Source organism: Vicugna pacos, chromosome 3 (assembly GCF_048564905.1).
Source record: "Vicugna pacos chromosome 3, VicPac4, whole genome shotgun sequence".
Taxonomy (NCBI): Eukaryota; Metazoa; Chordata; class Mammalia; order Artiodactyla; family Camelidae; genus Vicugna; species Vicugna pacos.
This window is the reverse complement of record NC_132989.1, coordinates 9764435-9784668: the sequence shown is the minus strand read 5'-3', so window position 1 is coordinate 9784668 and position 20234 is coordinate 9764435. Positions and strand designations below refer to the sequence as shown.

General features: G+C 42.7%; 1 protein-coding gene and 1 non-coding gene across 10 annotated transcripts in view; both read left to right on the top strand.

Moving 5' to 3' along the window:
* SGCD (sarcoglycan delta) overlaps positions 1-20234 on the top strand; it is a 1022496-nt gene that overhangs the window by 669021 nt on the left and 333241 nt on the right. For all 9 annotated transcript variants that reach the window (XM_072953966.1, XM_072953991.1, XM_072953973.1 and 6 more), the window contains one exon: positions 4630-4818. In XM_072953966.1, coding sequence (XP_072810067.1) covers positions 4630-4818 — 189 coding nt within the window. The remainder of the gene's footprint in view (positions 1-4629; positions 4819-20234) is intronic.
* On the top strand, positions 1203-1274 carry TRNAV-AAC (transfer RNA valine (anticodon AAC)). The gene has a single exon. It is a non-coding gene; the product is annotated as a tRNA-Val (tRNA).

Below are 20234 nucleotides of genomic sequence, written 5' to 3'. Positions count from 1 at the left end.
GTGCTGGCCATCATAGGACATGTAAACATTGCATTGTGTCCTTGGGTCCTGTACCTTCATGACATCATGCTTGATGAGTTGGTGCCTAGGGTGAACGACTTCCTGGAAGACAGCCCTGCACCAGGAGAGCTGGTGATAATGTAACTCTACAGGGAAGTGTCTGCAAACCGTATAAACATATACCATTGTACCCAAACTATGTGAACCCCAATTCAGCTTCCTCTTGGTTGGACCTCCAAAATGTTTGTAAATCCTCCAGAGCTACCCAGCCTAAAGGGAGGTTGAAAAACACAGGGTCTTAGCTAATTGCAATTAAAACATCTTACTTGAGTTGATTTTACAAAAATGTATGACGCTGTTAACGTACTACCAGGGCCACGTCCAGGACCAGGAAAGTTCAGTTTTACCCTGTACAGCAAACTTCACCTGGGAAGGGCCAAAAAGAAACACAGGTTGCAGATTGTCTTTCCTCTTATTGTTGTTATTATTTCAGCATGTTTCAGTTTCTGGTTAGAATAATTCATGTATCTAGAATATCTACATTTTCTTTTTCCAAGCAGAATTATTGATAACAGATGTCCCCATTACGTTATTGTTGATCTGGCAACACTTTTTAGTATAATCATTTGTATAAAATAGCTCACTCCCTTCCCCCTTCCTTCCTTCCCTCCTTCCTTGAATTGCAGACTGGAATGTTTTGTTTTATGTGACTTCTAAAGTAGGCAGAGGGGACAGGGGGATTACAAGAGCCTTCATGACATACAGAATAGGCCACGACACCGTGTATCAGAGGACCTGCATTCTGATCCCTGCTCAGGTTCCGATTCCCTGTGTGACTTGGAGGGTCCCTACTTCCCCTTCCTGGCTTTCGGCTCCTCGGCTGATCAGTAAACGTGGGCTGGGAGAGGCAAAGTCAGTGGTTTCCAGGAGTCCAGAGGTTCTGCAGAGGTGCCTCAAGGGTGGCCAAGCCCTCTTTAAGCAGAGGAGCTCTGCTTTTTTGCTGTTTTATATATGCTGGAATTCATTTCAAGATTTTTATCTCAAAACGATTGTATTATGGGGGAGAAACATGAAGGCCATTCTTTTTAGGTAAGTTGTCCCAAATGCTTGGAGTGACCTGGGGAGCTTTGTGATGATTCCAGTTCCATTGGAGAGCTCAGAATTGTATTTTATATTTGTTAAGAGTTCTTTTTGGGTGGGGAGAGGGTATAGCTCAGTGGTAGAGTGCATGCCTAACATGTGTGAGATCCTGGGTTCAATCCCCAGTACCTTCATTAAAATAAACAAACCTAATTACCCCCCCCCCAAATTTAAGGAAAATAATTTTTCTTTTGTGTTTTTTTGGGGGGAGGGTGGTAATTAGGCTTATTTATTTTTAGAGGAGGTACTGGGATTGAACCCAGGGCCTCCTGCATGCTGTGCATGCTAAGCACGCACTCTACCACTGAGCTATGTGCTGCCCCAAAGAATTTTTCTTTTGGATTCTGCTGCATAGTCAGTGTTGAGAGACATTGTTCTAGATCAGTGGTTTGCAACACCTTAGGATTTAGATCTACGCTTTAGGATTACCTGGGGAAGCTTTTAAAAATTCTGATGCCTGGGTCCTACCTTGAGATGATGATTTAGTTGCTCTGAGTATAGATGCTTTTAAAAGCTCTCCAGGTAGCTCTGTTGTGCATCAGAATGGTGAACCCCTTGTGGAGATAATCACTGTGTTCGGTCAAGTTCTAACAATCTGTGTGTGGGGGAAAAAATCATGTGTGATATTCATATCCACAGCCTCATAAATATTTATTGAACGTGTCATTTCCATTTTATAGCTGAGTTATGTCAGGCCCCCCCTTGGTTGGGGCAGATGTCAGAGAAAAGGCACCTGGGGTGGTGGCAGCAACTCTAGCTTCTGAACACTTGTGTGTCAAGAATTTCTCGCTGTTCCTCACACCACAGGGGTCAGAGACCACCAGTCTTGCCCTTGCTCTGCCACAAGCCCCGCTGTCATGCCCAAGTAGGTCACCTTCTCTGGTCTTAATGTTACTGAGTCCAAACTCCTGCTCACCACACAACAGGCCAGTAAATCAGGAGATGAGGGGTTGGGGCAAAGAATAATGACTTTATTCAGAAAGCCGGCAGACCAAGAAGGTGGCCGACTAATGTCCTGGAGAACCATCTTCCCTAAGTCAGAATTCAGGCTCCTTTTATACTAATAAGGGGATGGGGTGTGGTTGCTTGTTGCAAACTTCTTGGTGTCAGAATCCTTTGTCTTGCAGCTGTCCACATAGGTCAGGTCATGGTGTCCCTGCAAACCTCCAACAAGACAAATGTTGTTTTCTCTTCTGCAACTTTTTTTTGTCTTTATATCAGCAGGCAAGTGTTATACTCTTAAAGGTCAGAGCCTTGAGAACGGGCTGTCCTGTAGAGTTCAGATTATAAGCAACATTCTTTTACGAAAGGTGCAGAACTAGCACGACTAAGCCCAGGAAACAGAGCACAGGCTTAAAGACAAAGGAACAGATCCAGTATGGACTCAGATTATGTTAAATCAGCAGACTCATAAAATTAGTTGATTAGAATCAGAGGACCTTGCAAATAGGATTCTAAGACTTTGTAATGGTTTCTTTGATTTACAGAATATGATTTCATGGAAAATAAAGGCCTTCTCTCCTTCAGACTTGTGAGACTTTTTTTGTCCTCTTCTCATTGATCTTGCTGTACGAGAAGCCAGTGAGAGATGACATTGTGTGTTCCCGTGTTGTAACAACACAGCCCTGATCCACAGAGTTGGAAGGAGCTGCGTCAGACGACTGAGACCCGTTCATAGTGTGGAGCCCACTGCTTGGTTGGGAACCTGATGCTCTGAGCCTGCTGTGGAAATTTGCAAGGATACAAACAAGAACTTCCCCCTGGGGTTTGGCTTGGACTTTTCTAAACCCCCAGATGGTAGTAGATTTCATCGTAGACGGGAAATCATTCATTCATCATTCACGCAGTCACTTTTTCGCTTAATCATTCCACGCTCACATGTTAAAACCCATACTCATCTTAAGGTCTGATTTTGGTGCTAAGATAGTGTTGAGAATAAGGTAGCTTTTAGATACGTTTTAATCGAGCATTTCAGTTGACCTTAAGTAAGAACTCACATGGTTTTTCAAAAGGAATTCCACTGATGCCTAAAGGCCATGAGTTCTCTGGGGAATGCTTAGATCTTACGTGTATATTTTAATGATTATCTAAAAACCATGAGATTATTATATTCTGGACCATCTGGAAGATGACCTAATAACCACGGGTATGATTTTAGGAGCTGCATTTTTGTCTGTCACTGTGGTCCCTTTGGTGCAGCATTATCACTGATGTAACGGCTGTTGACTGAAAGATGAAAATAAACAGAGACAGGCCTTATTCCTAAAGAATGCAGTACGCCCACATGAGGGCCAACTGAAGTAAAAGTCCCAAAATAAAGGCTGGGCAGTAACTCGAGTGGAGAAAAGCAGTCGGGGTCATGCTGTCTCATGGTTCACGGCAGAGTTAGGGATGCTGTGCAGAAGCCCTCGGTACCGCTTTATCCTGTTAAGTTTTGCAAAGCGTCATTCTTTCCAGTAGTCATTTGTTTCCCATTTTGATTGATACGCATTGGTGGCTTTGTTTGTGTTTAATTGCAAAATTTGTTTTGGTTGGAGAATTTCATGGAAGTGACACATTCATTTAGATCTGTGTCGGCACCTAATTGGCAGTGCTAGCATAAAGCTAATTCCTGCCAACAGCAGGGGTTGGGGAAAGCTTCCTTACTTTAAAGGGGACCGGCATATCACTTAATATTGGCCATTATTTTTTCTGTTTTATCTCGCTCTGCTGTAATCGCTGTTTAACTAGTTCATCCCTCCCGTTAGCCTGCAAGCTCTTGGCTGGCATGTTCACACCTTACTTCCCTGTGAGGCTCTTTTATGTTTATTAAACGAGTGAGTTGATAACAATTAGAATTGTCGAACTTACAAGGGCTACTTGAAAGGATAGTGAGATCTCTGTCAAGGGAGGCATTTAAGCACAGGCTGTCACTTTATGAAGATCCCTGCATCCAGTGAGGCTTAGTCTTTGTGACCATCAGCACCACTTTGAACTCTGGAATGGATGGAAGAGCAAAAATTGCCCCGATTTTTGCTCACAGAATGATTGTATTTGAGATCATTTTACCCCCTACCTCAGTTGCCTAAATAGTGTTAGTACAATACCATGATGAACTGCTGAGGTTAATTTATTTTCTCAGGTGAATTCTAAATGTGACCCTCAGGACTTTGAGTGCCTCCCTCAGAGAAATGTTGGAATTCTAAGAATCACTTGGGCAATGTCTCCCTAAGGGCCCCTCTCCTCCCATGGGATGTATGTGGCTGTCTCAGTGCGTCATGAGGGATGTCTGCATAGAACGAGAGAGCAAATCAAGCGTCTAAGGGGCCACTTTTGTCCAGTGGAAATAGATTTTCAGAATTGTCAGGAGGATGGAAACATACTGACAGCAGTCGGCTGTATTTCTTCATCAGTTGATTTTTTCCCCCATTCTTCCTTTCTCTCTCTCTCTCTCTCTCTCTCTCTCTCTCAGCAGTTTAATGTGCTCCTCTCTCGCCCTGTCTGTTTCAGATGCCTCAGGAACAGTACACACACCACCGCAGCACCATGCCCAGCTCCGAGGGGCCACAGGTTTACAAAGTGGGGATTTACGGCTGGCGGAAAAGATGCCTCTACTTCTTTGTCCTTCTCCTGATGATTTTAATCCTGGTGAACCTGGCCATGACGATCTGGATTCTCAAAGTCATGAACTTCACAATTGTAAGTCAAACCACACGGCTTGCTTTCACTCTCCTTGGGGGAAGGGAAAGCAGGGGGCAAGAAGAGGGAGTGTGGAAAATGAGGGTAGCAAGAGCCCAAATAACCTGCAATTTGGTGTTTTGTTGAAAAAAACATTGCTGTTCAGGTTACTTGAGGGGATTGACTTCTTTCAGATCTCAATTCTTCTGAGGCTGCTAATCCGACTTTGAGACATTTACCTCCTGTACGACCCGTTACTTATGGTTTCCCTCCATTTTGATAACCGTGTTTCTGTATCCTGCAGTTTAAGCACTTTGAGTAAATAAATGCAGAGAGAGATGTGGGATAAATTCAAAGCAGTACGTTTTTCCCAAATTTTAGTCGTGATGAAGAAAGGTTTGTGAGGAGGAGGGTTGATAGCACTGGAGCAAAATTCATCCTTGGAGCTTATCTAAGACTTTGCAGTGTTTCATGACCACGGTTAATTGAGAGTCTCCTTGACTTTCAGGTGGGTATTTCTCTGTGCCACTGCCTGTGTAGGATGGAAATGAGAGGCGCGTCGCCGTGTTTCATTGTTTCGGGATTTGGGTTGATGCTTCTTTGAGGAAGGTCTCGCTGTTGGTATCTTGGGCCACTACACAGATTGAACGTTTACTTGTTGAAGTTCATATGGGAAGAGCATCCTGGCAAAGTGATTTCTGGAGTTATTCTGAGGTTTTTCCCTAGAGCTTTTCAAGAGATCATAGCCATGTAAATAATTGCACTTATTAGGGAAGGCATAGCGGGCAGTGATCTGCTGCCCTGAAAATACTTTCTTCTTGTGACGTCAGAGGTAAGTAACTGGACTGGTAACAAAAACAACTCTCGTTTATAAGGAAACTTGACCATAATGCCTTTAGCAGTCAGATGTGAAAATCCAAAATAGGATAGTGGGTATTTGCTGCTTCTGACACCCTGTGTGTAGACGTATCCTCTTGCCTTTTCTCAGGCTGTTTCTTCTGCTTGGGCTGCTTGACTCCATCTTCCCTGCCCAGTGAAACCCCTTCTCTATGCTCCTGGAGCTCCGTTTCTGTATTGATTATTGTGCTTGTCATGCCAGACAATTTCTACGTGTGCTTCCCAGGCAGAGGGAACTTTGAGAATAGCAAGGGCATCTCTTTTCTGTGGGGCTTCATCCATCACTCATGGGAGGAGCTATTGGTCCTTGACTCGGGAGGACTCTGTAAACCAAGGTGAGAAACAGTGCATCAGAATGGCTCACTTTTTAACATTTGCAGCTAACACTAGGAAACTGAGCTTCTGTTTGTGGTGATAAGCGTAGAAGATGATACAGGTCCATTTCCATGAGATTGTAGGGGTCCCAGATAATATGTTCTCGAACGTTGGAGCACATTAGCTTCTACCTCTGAATCCGAATCAATAAACACTTTTTGAACTTGGACCTCCTTTCTTTATAGACAAGCAAAATTCAGGGAAGAGCTTTAAGCAGGAGAGAGAATGATGTGATCAGATTTGGAGTCTACATACCTGATCAGGCGAGGATGCAATAAGGTGGAGAGTTTCTCAGAGCCAAAGGCTCAGAAAGGTGTCCTGAATTTTGATCTTAAGTCCAAGGGACCATCGTTGTCATGGGTTGATATACATGTTCTGTGGTGTTTTTCTTTTGTATTTCAAAAACTTTAAAGTAGAAAAACTCCTGTATTGTGATGTAAAACAGGAGAAGACCAAAGCTAGGGCAGTAGAATGGAGACTAAAGATTCTAAAGACATTTGAAAGATGGAATTGACACAGCTCAAGTACTGCATGGATAGCAGAGCTGAGGGATTGAAAGACAGTCTGGAACACTCCCAGTTTCTGGCTGCTGAGACGGTTCAATGGTGGGGCCAAAGAAAAAAAAAAAAAACCAAGATAGAATTTGTTACCTTCCTACTGGGACTTATTTGGGACTCACGTATCCCCCCTAATGCCCTGTATGGGGCTAATTTTTTTTTTTTTACCTAGTTGGGCATGAAATTAATTTCGAGAACCTGAAAGATTTGAGGGTGAGTGTGGAGCAGAATATGACCTCAAACCTTGATAAGTCTGATATTACTCAAATATGGCTTCCAGTGTGTGCTTTATCTGGCAGGCTTAATAAAGAGAGGTCTGCTGCACAAATGTCTACTGAGTGGCAGTTGACTCTGAGTGTACACGAGCTTGGGGAGCAATATGACATTAAGGTAATAATCTATACGAAATAGGCCATTTCCTGTAGTTAACTAAATTGATTGCCAAAGTTGAGAGTTCTTAAAGCTTTACCAAACCAAGTACTTACTGAGAAGAATGCCATTATTAGCCATAATTGGTGCTTTATAACAGTAACGCATTTGAGCAAATAGAGCTGAAGTGTCAGAAAATTGGTCTTTCCCTGGGTGTTAAAAGCATATTCTCCATCAATCATAGTACAATACATATCCTTTTAGAATTATAATTCTATTCCACAAATAATAATTTACCAACATTGGAGATTTTGGAAAAGAGTGAGGTATGAACTAATGTTATATTGGAGAGTGTGGAGTCAAAGAGGAAAGAGAGCAAGAAATCAGTGAGATGATAGTGAAGCCCTTTATGCGAGGATTTAAAACTGTTGTGAATAGGAAAGAGTGATTATTTTTGCAAACCTGGAATGTTCAATAATTTGGGACCTGGAAAAGCTCACGCTATAATCAAGCCCTCTTGAGTCATAACAAACCAGGAGAATGATGTCATCTGAAGGCATTCCTGAGGACTTGGCAATTTATCCGAGATGAGATATCCAGAATTTTGCTTTGTTGTCAGATTTGTATTCAGTGCCGTCCCCAAGGGTGTATGCTGGAAGAGCCCTTCCATTATAACAGTCTGGACAAACATCCAACCAAGTTGTCTTTGTCCCAGCTATAAATCAGAAGAAAAATGATTTTTCTCTTCTCTGCTTTTAGCAGAATATTCTGGCACTCATTAGTAGGCAGGACAGCAAGCTTACACTTCTCTCCATTATTTTCCCCTACATGGAGGAGTGTTTACCTATGCTGTCAAAAGCTGTAGGTTAAGCCGTCTTAGTTTATCACATACTGTGCAGGGCCAGGGAACTAGTATTGTCTGTTCTACACTAGTCACTGAGCTTGGCAGTTTAAAACAACAAACAAACTCCCATTTAATTTGCCGAACAACCCTACAAATTAAGTATTATTTTTTTTTCCATTTTGGTAAAATAAAACCCAAGGCCCAGAGAAGTTGAGTGACTTGTTAAAAGACACACAGCTAGTAAATAAAGGATCAGATGCTTGCCTTCAAAGTCCACCTATTTCCACCACACCATACTTCTTCCCACTAACAGCTATGATGATCTGGCTTTTCAACAAAACTCTGAAGCTGCCAAAATGGTTGATCATCTTTGTTACCCACTCGGTCATCCAGTCACAAATTTCTCTCCCATCCAAGATACCTACTGACCTTTTCTGCCTAGGGTAGTTCCTTGTAGTTCTGAATGTTCATTCTTTAATCCAGGTCTCTCTACACTACAGCTGGTGAACCTCTCCCTTCACTGCCTCCACCTTTTGTTCTAGCCCCTTGTTATGTTTATGTCAACATTTCATTTAAACTTAATGATACTCTCTCTGTCAGAGGTTAGTGTGAAGACTCAGTGAGCTAATGCATGTTGGCAACAGAAAGCCATGGGGGGCTCCGCACCACAGTGCAGTGGTTGAAGGCCCAGAGTCTGGACACAGATACTCATCTGAGTTCTGCTACTTACTTGGCAAATTCCTCAACCTTTTTGTGCTGCAATATCCTAGAGTAATAGTAGCTACCTATTCATAGGACTGTTGTGCAGAGTGAATGAAGTGATTTGACGCATGGAAAGTGCTTACAACAGAGCCTAGCACGTTGTATAGTTGCTTTATGTTAATGTTTGCCGTCATCACATCATTGTCATCATCATCATTTATTGAAATCTCATCTTGTACCCTTGCAATTTATAAGTATTATCTGACTTAATCCTTATGCAGATGGGTATTATTATGATACCAGTTTCACAGGGGAGGAAGGAAACTCAATAACTTGATTTGGGATCAAACAGCTAAAAAGTGGCATGAGCAGAGATTAAAATCCAAGCAGGCTGACTCTGGCACTTTGTGTATTAATCAGTGTGACACATGGTGAGGCAGTGCAGAAAACCCTAGCGTGAGTGTCAGGGAACTCATGAACTCCATGAACTCCGTCACCTTTTCCTTCTAGGGCTCAGTATAGAAATTAATGCACCGAAATAGGTATTCTTTAGGACTGAAAGGCATCTTCCTGTTTGAACTCTTACCATTTTGTCTTTCGAGCCTTGCCTTGACCATGTGAGATCTCACTCTGTAGAGGGCTGCCACTCCTGCCAGTGCATTCCAGCCACCCAGTCCAAGTAATTTGGCCTCAGAGACCTCCCACAGTACTGCTGTATTGATCATCTACACTGTCATTGACAAGTGGTTATTAAGTGGCAAAACTTAAAAGGATTGGAAGTTATCAATAGGTGGCGTGATCTTACTTAGTCCAGTGAGTGTGAAATCCCTCGCTGCTAGACGAGAGGAATCTTAGGAGTCCCCTGTGCAGAAGTCCTCATTTTGCAGATGCCTGAACCAAAGTAGACGGCAAGGTTGCCTGACCCAGCTTCAGCATCCCAGCATGCTGGGAACCTCTCTGGAGCAGGGATGACTTTCTATTCATCTTTGTAGCCATGGCCCATTGTCTGGTGTGCAGCCAGCTTTCAATATGTATTTGGTAACTGTCAAATGCTTTTGACAGTTTTGTGCACACCACATACATGAGACAATGGATATCAAGTACCTGATCAGTACTGGGCCCATGATAGGTCCTTGATAAATTACAGCTCTCTCTACCTGTGTTTAATAGATCTCCTGACTTCTATTTCTCTTACCATTCATTAAAATGACAAAATCCAAACCACTGTTTCTTATGATGATCTAATAAATGAATGTCTAATTGTTTAAAAAAAACCTAGACAGAACTGACTGGATAGTTTTCCTATATAACCCTCATAAAGACCCTGTGAGGTAGGCACCACTGTTACCCTTATTTTACAAATGAGGACGAGGAGGCTCCAAGAAGTGCAGTAACTTGCCCAAGGCTGTGCCGTCAGTGAGCGATGGAGCCGGGATTGGGTCACAGGGAGCCTGGCACCTGAGCCCATGCTCTTAATCAGTACACTATCCTGCCCATTTTCCAAGGGCTATTTTTCATGAAGACAAATTGCATTTGTTCAGTGCAATGTCTAAAATATGATTTATTTACCCTAAAGTAAGATAAAGATCCACAGAGGGTCAGAGGAAGGCATTCTAATACTTGTAAATTGGACACCTTGTAAAACAGTAAAAGCCAGAGAGAATGGCTGGTGTGTTCCATAACTCAGAGCACTGACACATCATCCGTTCGAAGAAGGCTCAAGGACTGTGACCCAGTCAAACTCGCTCAAGTGGAGGGGAGTGAGGAGACACGTGCCGAGGGGTGGGAGGGGGGTCTCCTGGGTGCACGGATGGGCCTCAGAGTCATGGGACCCAGAGCACTGTCAGGACCCTGGGCCACTCTGGGGAGCCTCACCCTCTGGGGAGCCTCACCCTCTGGCTTTCCTGGACCCCTTGGCCCCGGTCTCACCCTGGAGCGTCGGCTTCTGTTTGCCTTCCAGGGTCCCCCTCCCTGTGTTGTGCTACCAGGTATTTCCCCGCCTTGATCCAGGTCTCCTGCGTCCTGGGAACTTCAACATGCGTGTGCCTTTTTCTTTTTCTTTCTTTCTTTTTTTTTTCTTTGCAGCTATGAACTGCATTATTCTTTTTTTCTTAACTGAAGTATAGTCAGTTTACATTGGTGTATCAATTTCTGGTGTACAGCATAATAGTTCATTCATACATATACATATAAAGGTTTATTTTCATACTCTTTTTCATTATAGGTTACTACAAGAAATTGCATGTAGTTCCCTGTGCTGTGCAGTATAAACTTGTTGTTCATCTATTTTGTATGTACTAGTTAGTATCTGCAAACCTCAAGCTCTCAATTTATCCCTTCCCACCTCCTTTCCCCTCTGGTAACCATAAATTTGTTTTCTATATCTGGGAGTCTGTCTTTGTTTTGTAAATAAATTCATTTGTCTTTTTTTTTTCTATTTAAATTCCACATATAAGTGATATCATAAGGTATTTTTCTTTCTCTTTCTGGCTTACTTCACCTGGAACGACAGTCTCCAGGTCCATACATGTTGCTGCAAATGGCATTACAGCAGTCCCACACCTGGGCATATATCCAGAGGGAACTTTAGTACAAAAAGACACATGCACCCCAGTGTTCATAGCGGCACTGTTTACAATAGCCAAAACATGGAAGCAATCCAAATGTCCTTCAACAGATGACTGGATAAAGAAGTTGTGTATTTATGCAGTGGAAAACTGCTCCGTATGCACGTGCCTTTGACCTTTTCTCCGTAATGACCTTTCCCGCCTCTCCCTGCTGGAGTCTCTTGTTGATACCCAGAAGAAATCCCAGAGAGGGAACTGCACTGGCTCAGCAGAGTTTGCACATCATGTCGTACTTGCTTGGATGCCCGTCAACCATGTGTGATGCCCGTTCAGGAGTGGCCGGAGATGGGGAGGTCATGTAGTCAGAGTCCTGGCCCCTGAGCATCCAGGGCGGGACTTCCTTCCTGTGAGGTCAGAAATTCACTTGCAACTCGTCTCTACATTTGATCTGCCATAAACATTACCCTTCTGAAGCTTTTCTCTAATTTCTCTCTCTCTCTTTTTTTATGGAAGTCCACCCAGATTAAGCTCATAACTCCCTTTTGTGTTTGCTGTACCTGGTGTCATGCAGTGAGGGGACAGGTAGTACTGGGTTTTTTAAAATACTTTCCTGGTTCCCCTATGGAGACAGTAGCCCTCAACTGTCCATCTTCATATGCACAGCTTTAAATAGCTCGCTTAGCATATAGTAGGTACTTAAAATGTTTATTGAATAAATGACTGGGAAAAATTATGAATAGCCCGTCACTTTAAATTAAAATGTGTAAAGATGGGTTAATAGGGCTTTATATGGCTTTTAAATTGAAGTATTAGTTGATTTATTAAGGTAGACAGATCATAAATGAGATGAGTGCTTGAATTTGATTATGAACAGGTATTTTTAATAGAGACACTCCCTCCTGTGTATCAACTACCGGCTACGTTTTAATTACATGAGAAGGAAGTATGAAATAGAGTAGAAGCAGGCGACGTCATCCTCGTTAATACACAGATTTGCTCAGCAAATGAGAGAAAATGATATTATTGGCTTTAGTTACACTTTTCATTTAACACTGTTAATGAATATGTTGTGTGTGTGTGTGTGTGTGTGTGTGTGTGTTTGTAGCATTTGATTCAGCTTGGAGGCCAGCTTCACTTGGAAACTTGGAAAGGCTTTTTCTGTTGAGAACACCGTGCCTTCAGCTGTCAGTGCTGTCTCTTGTGGTCCCTTTTTCATCCATTAGTGCAAATTCATCAAGCTGAAAAATTGCCAATGTGCTACATTTAAGGCAGCATGAAAATTGTAATGCAGAAAAACAAAGGACAGAAACAGTCCTGGGATATGTGTCTGTAATGTCCTCTTCAGTCTGAAGCTCACTGCGTTTTATACGTCTCCAAAAAATGCAAATCATCAAGGATGATCTTGGTCACTATAATTGTTGAAGAATAAACCATGCCTGGTACAAATTTGTACAATTTATTGGGCACATTTGCTTCAATTCAGTTCGTATTTCTTCAGCACACTGTTTGTGCAGTACCTTGCGGTTTGTCTGGTCATTCAAGATTATGGTCAAGAAAGTCCTGTACTTTAATAGATCATAATTTACTAGGCAGAAAGAAACATCAGTCATTTTAATATGTTCTGCAAATGACAAATCTTTTAAGAGAGTATAAAAGAAGAAATTAGTTGGTGGTGAGGGTATAGCTCAGTGGTAGAGCACGTGCTTAGCATGCATGAGGTCCTGGGTTCCATCCCCAGCACCTCCATTAAAAATAAATAAATACATGAACATAATTACCTCTTGATCCCACCCCGCCCCCCAAAAGAAGAAATTAGCTAAAGCTGGAAGGCACTGGAAGACTTCTTGAGTTGAGTCTCAGAGGATGGATATGGCCTTTGAATGGTGTTTAAAGCTGAGAAATTAGCCTGATGGTAAAGCCTGAGGTTTTAAACTCGGTTGGGACATCCCAGACACTCTGGTTCCAGTGTTGAGAGCCCAGGCCTCTGGAGACAAAGGGTGGGGAGGAGAAGGAGAAAAGTTGGAGCTGATGCTAGTAAAATTCAACAGAATGCAAATTACAGATGCTCTTGAGAGGTCGAACTGAGAAACTTGAGTTCCAGTTATAAACAAATGACTGGGCAACATTAGACTATTATTAATCATGACATTTCCCACTTACTATCATTTTCATACACTCAGAATTCACTTTTTTATGATTCTAGAGTTGAGAAAAATAAAGAACGCCAGAAAATCTCCCTGGAAATATTTCTGTCTTCTTACATCACACATAGCCACTCACTCATGGGATTTTTAGGTTTTTTTGGTCACGCAGCTGTGAACTCTGAAGGACTCTGAGAAATCGGAAGTTGTCTTCACACCTTGGCCATCTCCCCACTCTTACTGAGGCATTATGCAATCGTAAGAGTGAAGTTCCACATCCCAAGGGGCGTATTACCACCAGAAGCTGGAGGAGCAGTCCTTCCAGGGCAGACAAGAGTTTATTCAGACTGTAAAAGAGATGCAGTAGTAAATATGAGCTTTTGCAGGTCACTTGGATTGCCTGGGTCACCAGTTAGGAGTTCTAAGTTCAGAGAGGCTTTGTAAGTATTTGGTCTAGAATGGCATTGTCCAATATAGTATTAAAATTAAGTAACATTAACAATTCAGTTCCTTGGTCACACTAGCCATATCACAGTCAATAGCTATGTGGGGTTACTAGCTGCCTTCATGAACAGAGCAGACAGAAAACACTGCCATCATAGCAGAAAGCAGGTCTGTAATCTGCTAGCTGACCTCTTAGCTTGGTCTTGGAGAGCATGCGGAGTGAACATGGGCGAGGCAGTTTTTCATTTCCCTCCACAGAACAATTTTTGCCTTTCCTTTCTGTGCCCTGGGCAGTTTTTAAGACCTGGAACCAATGGATTAAGGTAGGAAAGCAAACAAAACAACTCAGTGTAACGGACGATAGAGAAGAAAGGTTCTTATAATCCGATGAACAGATGGCCCAGCAGAACTACGTTTATAGCAGCTTTGTTCCTTTTCCTCACACCCCCCTCCGTCTCCTCTCCTCTCAGTATTCCCACTCGGGTGGGTAGTCAGACTGTCATACATCTTTCATCTTGCCTGTGAGGGACAAGGTGGACCTTTGATTGGTGAAGAGCTGTATTGAGCGGGGCAGCTCAGGGACCACTTCTGAGCCTCAGTCTCTGAACCTGTAAAAGATGCAGTTTGACCAAATGATCTGTAAGGTCCTCAACAGCTCATCTAGTTTCTGTGTCTAATTAAAGGATCCTCCCATACTCTTTGACTCAGAATGAGAGAGACTGAATCTTTTTTTTTTTCCCCTCTAACAGTGTATGTGTGTATACATGTGTTTGCTCACACTCTTTATTTAGTCAAAAATCCAAGATGCTAAAAGCTAGGAAATAGAGCTCATTTGCTGTATTTTTTTATGTTTGATCTTAACCCATTCAGTTATTTAATGAGTAATGAGCCTTACTATCCATTGCTATACAACCCCCCCCCAAGAACTTAGTGGCTTAATATAACAGGAGTCTCCATTTAGAGCAGAGCTCAGTGGAAATGGCTTCCCTCTGCCCCCTGATGTCATCACCTGAGCTGGAGAGACTCCATGGCTGGGGTTGGCTCAACACTTGGGGCTACAATCATTTAGAGGCACGCTTACTTACATGTGTGAGCAGTTGATGCTGGGATCTCTGCAGCCTCCACATGGCCCTTCCATGCAGGTTAATTTGGGCGACCTGTCCACGTAGTGTCTGGATTTCAGAATGCGTGTTCCACTTAAATGAGGTAGAGGTGCCTAATGCTGTCATGACCTAGACTCAGAAGGCAGGTTGCATTACTCCTGCGTCACTCAGTTTTTGAAGACAGACACAAAATCTGTCTAGATTCAGGGGAAAGGCACACAGACCCCCTCTACCTGGGGGAGTTACACAGTTCTGGAGGAGCTTGTAGGATGGGAGATTTTTGTGGGTTGAATGGCAGCCCCCAAAAGATACATCCTTGGCTTAATCCCTGGAACCTGTAAATGGTATGTTATTTGGCCTTATGTAGGTTAAGGATCTTGAGGTGAGGATATCATCTTGGATTATCAAGTTGGACCCTAAATGCAAAGACAGTTGTCTCTATAAGCATCAGGTAGAGACAGATTTGATAAAGAGGAGGAGCAGGTGGTATGGCCACAGAGGCAGAGGCTGAAGTGACTTGGGCATAAAGAATGCCCACAGCCTCTGGAAGATGGAAAGGCAAAGAAGGGATGCCCCCCCAGACCCCCCTGGGGGAGTAGAGCCCTGCAGCCTCCTTGATTTCAGACTTCAGGCTTCCAGAAATGGGAGAGGATGAATTTCTATTGTTTTAAGCCATCATTCTGTGGTCATTTGTATGGCCACTACAGGAACTAATACACAGATAGGGTTCTGGTCATCTTTGGAAAGGACGGATTCATCCCCGTTTAGGCTGGTTCAAATTTTGGGGTTTTTTTTTTTTTTGGAGGTTTATTTGTTTGAATCAAGATTGAAATAAGACCCACGCAGTGTAATTGGCTGACATATCTCTTAAATATCTTTTAGTCTTAAAATGTATCCTCTTTTCTTTTTTTTTTTTAATAAACTTTATTCTTTTAGAGCAGTTTCAGGTTCATAGCAGGACTGAGCAGAAAATACAGAGTTGGCACATAGCCATCCCCACCCACACGTATATACTCCCCTACCCTCAGCATCCCTCATCAGTGTGGCATATTTGGTACAGTCAGTGAACCAGCATGGATATATTATTATCATCCAAAGCCCATAGTTTACATTAGGGTTCACTCTTGATGTTGTACATTCTATGGGTTTTGATAAATGCATAATGACATGTAGCCACCACTATAGTAGCATACAGAATAATTTCTTTGCTCTAAAAATCCCTTGTGCTCCATCTATTCATCCCTCCCTCCCTCTCTCTCCCCAGACCTTTGGAAACCACAATCTTTCTATTGTTTCTGTATCTGTGCCTTTTCCTGAACGTCATTTGGTTGGAATCGTATAGTTTGTAACCTTTTCAGACTGGCTTCTTTCATCTAGTAATATGTCTTTTAAATTTCTTCCATGTCTTTCATGGCTTGATAGTTTTTATTTTTTACTGCACATATATTTTTTTAATTTACATATATGTACTGTTCATTGTTTCTAAGAACGTTTAGAGCTTTAGCTTTTTAAACTTACATAGTTATCAAAGGAATAAAGCCAATGTTGCAAGAGTGACATGCATTCAGCAGCTCGAATTTCAAATTCAGCTCTTTTCCGCAGGCTAGAGATACCGGGTCTGATCCTGTCTCATGGTGCTGGGCTGGACTGTAGCTCCCAGCTGGTGTAGTTAACCACCAGGGTGAACAACCAGTTCACTTACAACCATCCTGTACCTATACAGCCGTTCTGGTTTTCACTTTCAGTACAGTATCCAATGCAATACATGAGATAATTCCATACTTCATTATAAAATAGGTTTTGTGTTAGATGATTCTGCCCAACTGTAGGCTAGTGTAAGTGTCTTGAGCACGTTTAAGATTGGCTGGGCTAAGTCGTGCAGCAGCTTAGATAAGTTAAATGCATTTTCAGTTTAAGGTATTTTCAAGAGATGGTGGGTTTTCAGATTGTAACCCCATTGTGAGTCGAGAAAGATCTATACAGTCCGCCCAGCAACAGCACCACCCACTGCCGCTGGCCGTACAGGTACCGCACGTTGTACCGAGCCCGGTGCTGAGTGCCCCACTGTGTTCTCGCATACTGCGTGCGGCGACCCTGCGAGGGGGTCCTGTTACCTCCCCTTTATCTGCAAGGAGGCTGAACCACAGAGAGCTTGCTCAAGCTGCCCAGCTTCTTCAGCTAGTAAGTGACGGGGTCAGTCTATATCGTGGATGTCTGTACACGTATACGTGCAGGTACACAAGTATGTCTAACTTGAACGTTTATGCTGTTGACTTTCTTCAGATATGGTGACTGCCCAAAAAATAAATGTGTCGTAACCGGTAATGTATTTACTTGCAGAATTTCCAGTGGCTCTGAGGGTCATTCAGTAGCCAGGAGTAACGAGGACTGGGCATTTTAAAACTACTTGAGTGCTGGTTCAGTCCTTGACGACTCAAGCAGTCTTAGCTGCATGAATATTTTAAGGAGTTACACTAACTACAGAATTGGTGCCTGTGTTATAAGAATCATAGTTTGGTTGCCTTTTGAATTATTTTTCTGCCTTCACTAAGCCACATGTGAATAATCTAGCTAAAAAACAAATTTTTTTTGGTACATAAGGAGTGAAATAATAGGGGAAAAAAAAATCCTCACTAGGAACATAGCTTTTCTTTTTAATGGGGGAAATCTAACCAGAATGCTTGTACAGATAAAATTATGTGCTTTAGCCAGCTTTATTAATGGAAAACTTCTTAGTGTCTTTTAACATTTGATTTGCTAATGGTGGGTGCTCTGTGTTTACTGTTATAGGGTGAATGGTAAGTGGACCTTGAGGTCAGTTTAAGCCTTTTCCAGGGGAAAGCAGTACAGTAGAGCACTGAGTCATTTAATAGCCATTTAGTAAGTATCCAGTGTGAACAGACAGCGTGATAAGAGCCCTGATGTGTGGTTCCCTCCACAAAAAACTAACAGTTAAAAAAAAAAAAACCCAATATCATTATCATCACCATGTCAGCAAAGTCGTCACCTTATTTCAACGAGCATTTTTAGGTGCTCTGACATAGCAAGAGACACAATTAAAGAGCACAGAATTCCACTCCATCCTCATACCAGCCTTCAGGTTTGTAAAAGTTCTTGGCACCTTCGAAAGTTGGTTCATGTCTGTTGCATTATGTGATTCTCTACAAACACACCCATGGTGAAACATGGCAGGGATAATTTGATTTTACCCTTTTGATTGAAGGGGCAGCTGTGGATGAGTGATCTGCTTAAGGTCTCATGCCTAATAAGTAGGGCAGTCAACCTCCCAAATTTAGAATAAGTAAGAAAGAACAATGAGCAATTGAGCTCCGCAGCAAATGCCTTTTGCAGATTCAAGCCAATCACTGAGCCAACATCTGTGGGATATGTGGTAAAAGACTGGGCACATTCTCGTCCCTTAGCTGGCCATCATATTCTGGTTGGCCAGTCGAAGAGGGTTTTGACCTTTAGTACACCCACTGTAATTGGCCACTATAGGTAGCATGTTTTCTCTCTCTGACAGATCTCTTAACTCCAAGATTAAAAAAAGGAAGCACTCTTCCTAAGATCCACAAAGAGAGGGGAATAATCATTTGGGCCGTTCACTTGTTCACTCACTGGGTTAAACCAACTTCGTGCCACACATAGTTGTTTGCTGTTTTGGAAATTCACATAAGCAATTTCAGACATTCACAACTGAAACCTGTGTTGCAGTTCTTGGTTTGGAGGGTTTCCTGAGAGCAGAGATAATTTGTCTTGTTCATTTACTGGTGGAGAGCCTTGGCCTTCTGATTTTTGTGGTTTTCTTAGAAAAATAATTTCCTGGCCCCAGTTAAGTGAATGAATGGTTTCTATTTGAAACCTTCAACTCTTCAAGTCCCGTGCTACTCTGGTTAGTATCCAGGACAGCTAATGAATGAGTAACGGGCATTCACTCAACAGGTATTTGCTGAGTTCTTCCTGTGGGCCAAGCACTGGACGAGGTGCTGGAGGTACAACAGGGAACAGAAGTAACTGCAGCCCCTCCTCTGAGAGCTTACTGTCTAGTGAGGGGACGTAGTCACGTGATCAAACAAGTACATGGGAAAACGCCGCCATGGTAAGACGATGCTGCAAGAACTTGTGAAGGGTGATTTGGTACAAAGGGGGGGGGCTTCCAAGACATGGTGATGTACAAATACTAAAAGTGAAACGGAACAAAGGAAAAAGAGATGATGGCAATCTAGTAATGTATGTGGATCTTTAGAAAATCTGATAACGGTAGTTTCCTCTGCGAAGGGAGTTGGGCAGTGGTGGGAGGTGGGATGGTAAGGCAGGCGGGAGGGGCCAATGGAAGTCAACTTTTCCTTGTTGGACCATCTTCTATTGCCTTTTTGCTAGAAGAATGTACTTATGTAATACTTGTGAGATTCAAAAAAATAATAATGAGCTAAAAGGAGAAAAAAAGAAGAAAAATCATAAATAGAAAAGAAATAAGGATGTCTCAGGACAGCTGCTTTCTTTGAGGACCATTGGCTACATCATGGTTGAATTAGGGACCTCATCTGTAAGGATGAATACAGACTGTAATTCCCACGTGTAATACAAATACTTCCTGCATTAGAAAAGGGAGGCTGTTTACAGTAAGTCTTTTGCTTTTTCCATTGGCACCTACTGAATTTGGCTACTCATAGGTCCCCTAAAGGCAGGATTTGCATGTATTATTGTCGTTGGTAGGATGACTTGTACTGAGAGCTTATTCTATGTCGGACATGGTACTGAGCCCCTAACATGGAGTTTATTATTTAATCACTATAACAAACCTAGAAGACGGATCCTATAATTATCCCCCTTTCCCAGATGAGTAAACTGAGGCTTAGAAGAACGATCCAGTCACTCCTCCCATAGTTGCAGTAAATGGCAGAGATGGGATATGGAGGGAAACTGAACCCTGAGCTTCTAACAGCTCTGCCATACACCCTCTCACAATACTCTGCAGGCTGAGAGGTCAAGGTCTTCATTCCTCAGAGCCTCCAGTCCCCATGCTGGGGCATTACTGGGATGGTTCAAAGAGTCAGCAGCAGGGCACGTGGAGAACACTGATAGTTTGCAGTCTCCCTACGATGATTTCTAGACCTTCTAAGTGCACGCACATTAGGATGAATACTTCTTACCCCCAGCTGGTAGTGTACCTCCTACAGAATATACCAAGAAATTGTTTTCTCTTTGTGTTTTCTAATGGGACTTATTGATTCTCTTCTCTCATGTTGGACAAATCACTTACTGAATTTAAAGAGGTTCGGAGACCTCAGTGCCGGCAGACCTAATTACGCTGGAGCACATCCTCTCAGTCTAGACTGCCCAGCTTCTTGGCTCATTTTCTGCCATGCTGTCATTGTCCAGAGTTCTGAAGCCGTGGTGCCAATTGATGCTTTGGAAGGATCCTGATGTATGAAAAA